Here is an 8,551-nt window from a genome sequence, read left to right as displayed (position 1 = left end):
ACCTGGCAAAATGCTTTGTATACACATAATAGGGTCTTAATAACTGTCTGCTGAATGTAATTTCATAGCGATAGTCCTGAGTCACCAAAAACAAAACAAAACAACTCAAAACTCCTTATTACTGGTAGCTTCAATTTAAGAAAAGAGATGTGCATTACAATTTCCTAGAAGGATTTTCAACATAAATGGCTAAAATGCAAGTGTCTGGAAGCAGTTTCTTTTCTGATACTATGATAATAACTGACTGTGTTGGATACTAAAATATTGCTCTATTTTCTATATACTGGATAATTTCCAATTTTGGCAGGACTTATATTACTACAGAATGCATTTTTAAAATAAATCCATAAAGTGAAATCTTGTTGTCTTGGACTATTTAGGCATTATTTGGAATTGTCCAATGAGCAAATCAAGGCAGTAAAAAGAAGATATATAGATCATCAGGAAGAAACACTGAAGGAACAAAGCAGCAGAACATGAAGTGGCAAAAAGGGAGAAGAAAAGATAGTAAGCCTGTCTTAAGTATTACTTGGTTCAAATTCATGGGTTTTTAAAAAGTTTTTGTAGTTTTTATTCCCTATGTGTGCCACATTCATTTTATTTTTCTTTCTTTTTCTATTTCATTCTTTTACATTCTTCATGGCTTGAGATTTCATTATGTTTGCAATACTGAGAATAATATTTCTGTGATGCTATGCCTTTTTTCTTAAAGGATATTTTTGATTATGTGTATTGGTCTAATTTAAATCCAAAAATAAGACACTAATATTCAGAGAACCAAAATACAGGATGTGGCATGTGGTATATTTGGCTTCTTGGTGCCTTTAGATCGTGATTATTTTGTACAACACTTTTATAAACCTTAAAGTGAAATATAAAAGTAAATAATATGGTCAAACATAGTCTAGAAACAATAATGTAAAGGATAGACTTTGTTCAGTAGCTCTTCAGTTGTGTCCTTTTCATGATCCTATTTGGAGTTTTCTAGGAAAAGATATCAAAGTGGTTTCTTTTTTTCCTTCTTTTCCTTCTGCAGCTCATTTCACCAATGAGGAAACTGAAGCAACCATAGTTAAGTAAAATTCTCCTGAGTCAAATAGCTAGTAAATATTTGAGGCCAAATTTGAACTTTTATAAAGGTAAGTCTTCTTGATTTCAGATTTGGCACTATATCCATTGTGCCACCTCCCTGCCCCAAAGATGGGTTAAAAGAGAGATTAAAAACTAAAAATAAGGAGATGAATTAAAATATTATCTAAATAGTCCAGATAATCATTGATAAAGGCCTAACATGGCTGCCATATGAAAGGGGAAAGGGAGAAAGGGAAAAATGCATATTGTAGAAGTAGGACTTGGCAACTGATTAGAAACATAGAGATAAGAGAACAAGGATCAAATCCAATTCCAAGAATTTGGGCCTAAATAATCAATAAGAAGCTGTACTACACTCCATCCATTTTGTGCTCCATTTTATCATCCTTTCATGCTCCCATAAATAAAACTAAAATCTGAAATAGTAATGTAAAAAGGAAGTTTTGACATAACAAAATGATTTCCTCCTATGAATGGGTAATTTCTCAAATAAACAAGGAAGAAAAATTAGAGCTAAAAATAGGAATCATTATAAAAGAGTAAAAAAAAAAATAATTATTAATCTTGATAAAGCTGGGGTGGGGGACTGGAAGTAGAATTACAGAGTCCTGTAGGGTTAGAAAGAAATTCAAAGGTCATCTATTTCAACTTTCCCCTAAAACACAAATCTCTTCTACAACTGAATCCTGATTTTCAAAATGTCTAACATGTCCACATAAAAAAAAGAATGTAATACTGAGATTATCTGTTTGCTATTTTCACTGAGCTAAATAAAAAGAAAATTTTGTTTTAAAGACAAAGTCTATTGAGAATTGTTAGTGAAGACACATTTTTTTTTTTTAAAAAAGGAAGTTTCTCTTTGAATGGACCAACATTTTTAGGTTAGTTTACCACTGCCTTAAAACTTCTCTCTATTAAAAAAAAAAAAATAACCCCCCCAAATGTTGTTTTCATTAGAAGTGAACAGACTATCAGTTGATCAATATCCATTTAGTGGAAAATTCAAAAAGTCCGTAGTTTTCTTTAAGTGGTGAACAAACAGGTACAGAGTCTGGGAGTTTATTGTTTTATTATTATTTTTTAATCCAAATGATATTTTCAGATGCCAAAAGGCATTTCAAACTACTCACCCTTAGTTCAGTTAAAAAAAGAAAAAAAAAAAAAAAAAAAGATCTCATGAGACCTCTTATAGCAAATTTTAGCCCAGAGCTAATTTTCATAGCTGTGTTATAAAACTCTGAAAATAAGGTCCTATAATGGAAATGCTGACAGACCCTTAACTATAGCAGCATGAATGGCTATAATTAAAGAACAGCTTTTGGCTGCACCTAACTCCTTAAATGAAAGATTGCCATTTCTACAATAACCTCAAATAAAAGCAAGTGGAAAACCAGAAATGTGATTCCAGAAAGGTAATGTGATATGTTAAAGAGGATTGCTAAAACTATTTGACATTCTAAGCTTTAAATACTGAAGCATTTAGTTAACATAACCAAGTCAGTATTTTCATAATGCTACTTAATCAGCAATAAAGAATGCTCCTGTGAGCCATCATCTTGAGTTAGCAGAAAGTGGCATATGAAGTTATTATTTCTTAACAGCCTAGGGGGAGCTGCTTCTCCCTTTAATCAGTGTTCTCACTTTCTTCTTACCTGTAAATTCTCTGTCATACAGTTATAAAATTATTACCCAGCACAGTATACAGAAAAAAAAAAAGGGGGGGGGGGGCACACATTTATGCAAGGACTGCTACCTTATTCCCACCTGGATTTTAAAACAGGAGAGATTGCTATAGTAATGTATTTCATCCTTCTCCCTCGTCAGGGATGCAGCCCAGAATAAATATCATCAATCTATGTAAGCCAATCTTCTCTGCTTATACCAAAATTCAGAGAAACTAGGTCCTGATCTAAATGTTTTTTTTTTTTTTTAATGTATTGCTTTAAGTTTTAGTTACTACCAAAAATGTATTTAACTGGTCCACAGCAATAATAAAGGACACCTAAAGGAAATAATAATTGTTAGGTGATCAAGGTTTCTAATAAGAACCTAGATAATAAGGGATACTTAAAGGAAATAACAATTGTTAGGTGATCAAGGTTTCTAATAAGAACCTAGAGTTTAAGGCCAAAGAAATTAATCTTAAGTATAACAAGTACCAGAGGATGGATATATATATATATATATTTTAAATCATCATCATACTAGAGAATCAGTTCTCTGTTTCCCGACTCTTTGCAGAATACTTTACCTTTTTACTCTCTTCAAGACTGGATGTCCATATTTCATCCAGGATAAAAGTCCATTAGCTAAGTAGATCTTCAACATTTTGATGCAATACTCAATGAATATACCTGATGACTTAACTTAATGTATGCAACTTGGAACTCCTAAGCTTGAGTGTTCCACCAGTCTTAATCTCTCCTAGCAGTAAAGGATTACAAATATATAACACCATTCAAGATCAAAACCTAAACTCTGTCACAGCAGTGGCCAAATACTACTCCAAGGAAGACAAATTTATCACTCCAAAGAAGTAGGAAAAAACTCAATTTAAAGGTTCCCTAATTTAGCCCATTCATTTTACTGATGAGGAAAAAAAAAAAAAAAAAAACAACCCACTCTGAGATGTTAAGACTAGTCCAAAAATAATACAGGTATTATGTGGCAGAGTCTAAATTTGACCTCAAGCATTATGAATACAAGTTCAGCATTCTTTCTACATAATGTGTTGCTTTAATCATTAGTGATTAAATTTGATCATATCATAACTTGTCATATATCTGCTATAACAATCTAGCTAAAGAATTAAATATTCTTATGAATCACTTATGAATCAGTGATTCAGTGAAAACCTGACAGTGATTAAAACATAAAGCTATAAAGGTCTACATGGTGTCACTGCATTTTTTTCACACTTTATATTCATACTCATGTCCACTGAAGATAAAATTGTCTAGCAACTTTGGCAATGAAATGTAAATGGCCAGGTGCGCCTTTCAAGTAAATCTCACCTCCCTATCTTTGTTCTCCATACCATCCCATAAGCAGGAAGCTCATGGGGGAAAAAAAAGGGAAAAAAAAAAAGTCTAATATCAAAATACTCACTTTTTAATGTCTGGATGTGTAGACCACATTAATTGCACTATATTATTTAATAAAGCCTTCCAGTTAAATGAGACTTTAAATACATATATACATTTATTTAAGTATTCCCATTCCCATGAAGTGCTATATCCATACTCATAACAGTAGCACAGATCAATAAACTTGCCTCATAAACTTGCAATAAATTGACAAATCAAGATAGTTTTTTAGCATTACTGAAGCAGTGCTAGCTTTAGTGGTAAAGGTGTTTTTTATAAATTGAATTAATGAGCAGCTATATGTTTATTGGCAGAAATACAATTTAGATGTTGGAAAAGATCCTATCAATTGATGACCCTATGTTAAAATGATAGATAAAATCTCAATTTAAAGGATTTAAAAGTTGCAAAAAGAAAGTAAGAGAAAGCACATAGGTAAAAACAGATAGTATTACAAATAGATTCTTGTTAAAATCCAGACTTTTTTGATCTTATTATTTAATTACCTCTTGGGAAAAGGAGTTTTTTTTTTTTTAAAGGAGTTTTTGAAATTATTTGCTAAATACATTAATGAATGGTTAGTGACTATTCATAAAGGAAGACAATAAGCAAGAGTACCACTAGGTGTAGCCAAAAATCAATCAGTGTATTTTTATTTCTACTGGCTTGAGAAGAAATCAGGAAGAGAGAGAAAATATGTTAGAGAACTGGGAAAGGAGAAAACATTTTCAGACTATTTCATGATTTCATCTTCCCACTAAGTGGTAGTGCCACCCCACCCCAGAAATTTTTTTTTTTTAATTTTATACACACATTGATTGAGACACTTTCCAAATCCTATACCAAAGAAATCATAGGTCTAGTCGCTATATCTATTTTATTGTTTATGTTACATATATAAAATATATAGTGTATATTTTAGTACATATTTTATACTATATGTTTTAAATACTATATATATTTATATTTATGCATGATATCTTCCCCAATAAAATGTCAACTCCTTGAGAGAAGGTACTGTTTCATTTCTGTATTTGTATTCTGAATGCCAAGCATGTTGTCTGGCACATAGCAAATACCTATTTGCCCTTCATAAATATATTCCTAGAGTTAAATGATAGAATTTCAGTCTAAGAGAAACCTTAAGGACCTCAAGTCCAAGTTCCTAATTTTACAGATAAGGAAACCAAAATTCAGAGGGATGAAAGCTAGGCTGCTTTGGAACAGACCAAACCTCTAGATTCTAAGTCAGGATCTCTTCATGGCACCATGTATCTTCTTGTAGTCTTTCTTATATTTTGAAATACCTATCACAGCTCCTTTTCCCAAAATCCTCCTCCTCCAATGCTTTAGAGTAAGCATAATAGTTTCAATGCTATTTTCAACCTGTAGCATGACTATATTAGTGCAAGATTAACTGTATTCAGAAGATAGCACTCATTCTGAAAGCAAATAGTTTTAAGGAATGGCTTTTTATAACATTTTTAGTTTCTAAGAAAATGAAAAAATAATCAGTGGTCTCCTTTTTACAATTCCTTCCATGACAGCAAAATCCATCCCTAAACATGTGTTCAGTGTTTAGAACCTCCAAAGCAGGCTCAACACAATTACTGTTACTTTCCTTAGGTACTTAGCAGACTCCCTATGTGAAAAGATAGATTCTTAGAGATAAGTACCCTATGCAACCAAAACATATCTCTTTCCCCTAAATGTTGGATAATAGGGCATATTAACTAGGAAAACCTTGAGTAATCTTTTATTTGGCTCACCTTACAATATAGAAGATAAAATTTCCTGTGTACTTTTTGAAAAAAAAAAAAAAATACAAAAAACAAATCCTTACTTAGCAACCCAGTATAGAGAATGGAAAGCCAGAAGTGGTGTCTATAAGACTTCAGTTCAAAAGTGACTCTGATACATACTAGATGCATAACCCTGGATAAATAATTTACCTTCTCTGTGATCCAGAAAATTTTGTAAGACTTGAAATTGAAGAGAAAGGTGCTATCTTGCTACCTAAATCAATAGAAATCACTTGTCTAAAGAAAAAAAAAATATTAGAAATGAACACCGAAAACGTACCTGACTCTGGCCAGAACAGCTTGCAGAAAGTTTAATACAGTCCTGAGCTGAGCTTCTCGACAAGCAGGAAGAAGCATACTGAATCCATCATTCAACAATATTTCCTCTGAAAGTTTCAAATCTCGGCTCATTTCAAACACTTCTTGAACACCATCCATATAGATAGAAAGAAGTATCCATAGATCATGTTTCTGTCCCAATTCATTCTTAGATACTAAGAATTCCTTTGCTTTTTCACTAAAAGCACCAGAAAGTGTCTGGGCCAAAACACTAACATCCAGGTTTCTCTGAACATACATTAAAAGAAAGGCTATTTGGCCCTTCCAAATGAGCGCCTTCTGTGAAGATGTGATGGAGCCAGGTCTGAGGAAATCCAAAAGATCTAGAACATGACTGACTACATCTTCCAACTTAGCAACAGTACCCAGCACCAGAAAAAGTTTAAAAAAATTCTGAAGACCAACTTCAGTTAGCTCTTCCATTCTTTTTTGATGGAATTTGGAATATATTCTGTAAAATAAAAAGTTACTATTTTAATAAAGCTTATTGTTTTATTCATGGAAACACAATTCTCTACAATTTCCCCACACACCAAACTTAGGAGGTTATCTCCCATTGGCAAAAATTGAAATGTGAATTTCCAAATTAAGAGTTTTCCATCTTTCTTCTTCCAGATTTTTCTGAATACCAATAAAAAGCGTCACTTTTGCTTAAAAGCTCAAAGTAACAGAATACTCTACCAACCTTGCATTAGAATCTATAAGTGATGCAGAAAATTACCTATGATATGACTTATGAAAGGATTTGGTAGATTTTTCCCTAAAAAATGTTACAAATGTAGATTCTATAGATTATGTGACTTAAAAAAAAATCTTTTACTATAGTTCTCCTATCACATTTACTTATTTTTTTATTATTATTGGCAAAAAAAAAAAGGCCAATATGCATTTAATTATAAAATTATTAGGTTCATTCCAATCTGAATCAGACCATTTAAAATAATTTTTTACAATTTATAATTTATTTGCTATCCTCTTTTCTACACTCTCTAAGACTTACTACTTTCCATCTTCAGTAAAATTCTACAATTATAAGACAAAAATTCATTTTTTGCCGGGTAGCAAAAATATTATTAAAGCCAGGTGTCATTTAATAGCCAACTACTATAGCTAAATATATATGTTCTCCTTGAATCAATTAAAGTCTTATTTGTTACTGAGAAAGAATTCAACTTCATATCCTAGTTACAGGTTGTTACACTTAGTAAATTGTGTAACTACTTTATTTCAGGTGGAAATGATTCATGCTAATACATAGATACCACATAAGGAAGCACTCCTGTATCTTTGTCAAGAAAACCCCATGGACCATATTGGCATTTTATGGTTACAGGATCATAAAGAGGCAGACAAATAAATAACTGGACAACAACAACAATGTACTGATAGCAAAATTCCACATAGTGTTATGAAACCATTAAATTTCAAATTATTTTAAGAAAAAAAGCTAAAATTTTATTTAAGAGATTAAGATTTATTACAGACTTCAAAGATAAATCATACTTTACCATCCTACTTAGAAAGAAGGGAAACATGTTTAGATGACTACTCTGAGAGAATTAGACTTCATAATTTCCCAAGATCCTGTGAGCAAGTTTTGATTTTATGATTCATTCATTTTAGAAAACAAATAGCCTGAGTCAGTAGGTCCTTAAGGAACAAGGGACAAGACATATTTTGATATGAGAGGCTGGATTCCTTGCATGGCTCAGGCAAACATGAGCTGCTACTATTATCCAAAAACTGATGGAACTTTATTGATTATCTGAGTCCTTTCTGAAAGTTTGAGGGTCTACCAGAGGGATTAAGGTTTTTGTTTATTATTGTTAGTCTCCATATCGACTTCAAAAATCACATATTAACATGATCTTTGTTCTATTGATACTTCGTTTATTGTGTTAAATATTTCCCAACTAGATTTTAATGTGGTTGGGGGAAAAGATGGGGCACAACTCCTCTTAGATTTCTAGTGCTGAAGACTTTTCTAGGGCACTGAGACTTTGAGTAATCAGTTATGTGTCAAGAGTAATACTTGAATCCAGGTCATCCTGGCTTCAAGGTTAGGTCTCTATCCATTCTGCCATGTAAGAAGAGCAAACATTATTATAGAATTACAGGATTCCTGTTCTGTGAAGAATTTTAATTTATTTAGTGAATTAGGTTATCTAGTATAAAACTCACTTATCTATTCTCCATCTGTAGATCTTTGTGGTTTGAATTCAAGGGAACATA

At 32.0% G+C, this 8,551-nt stretch overlaps 1 protein-coding gene across 2 annotated transcripts in view; it reads right to left on the bottom strand.

Moving 5' to 3' along the window:
- The window catches only part of MMS22L (MMS22 like, DNA repair protein), a 156,586-nt gene that overhangs the window by 93,344 nt on the left and 54,691 nt on the right, over positions 1-8,551 (bottom strand). For both annotated transcript variants that reach the window (XM_074310240.1, XM_074310241.1), the window contains exon 14: positions 6,261-6,770. In XM_074310240.1, the coding sequence (XP_074166341.1) occupies positions 6,261-6,770 (510 nt within the window). The remainder of the gene's footprint in view (positions 1-6,260; positions 6,771-8,551) is intronic.

The sequence above is a fragment of the Sminthopsis crassicaudata genome, chromosome 4 (assembly GCF_048593235.1).
Source record: "Sminthopsis crassicaudata isolate SCR6 chromosome 4, ASM4859323v1, whole genome shotgun sequence".
Lineage (NCBI taxonomy): Eukaryota > Metazoa > Chordata > Mammalia > Dasyuromorphia > Dasyuridae > Sminthopsis > Sminthopsis crassicaudata.
Note: the sequence above shows the minus strand (reverse complement) of the source record. Positions and strands in the feature narration are given on the sequence as shown.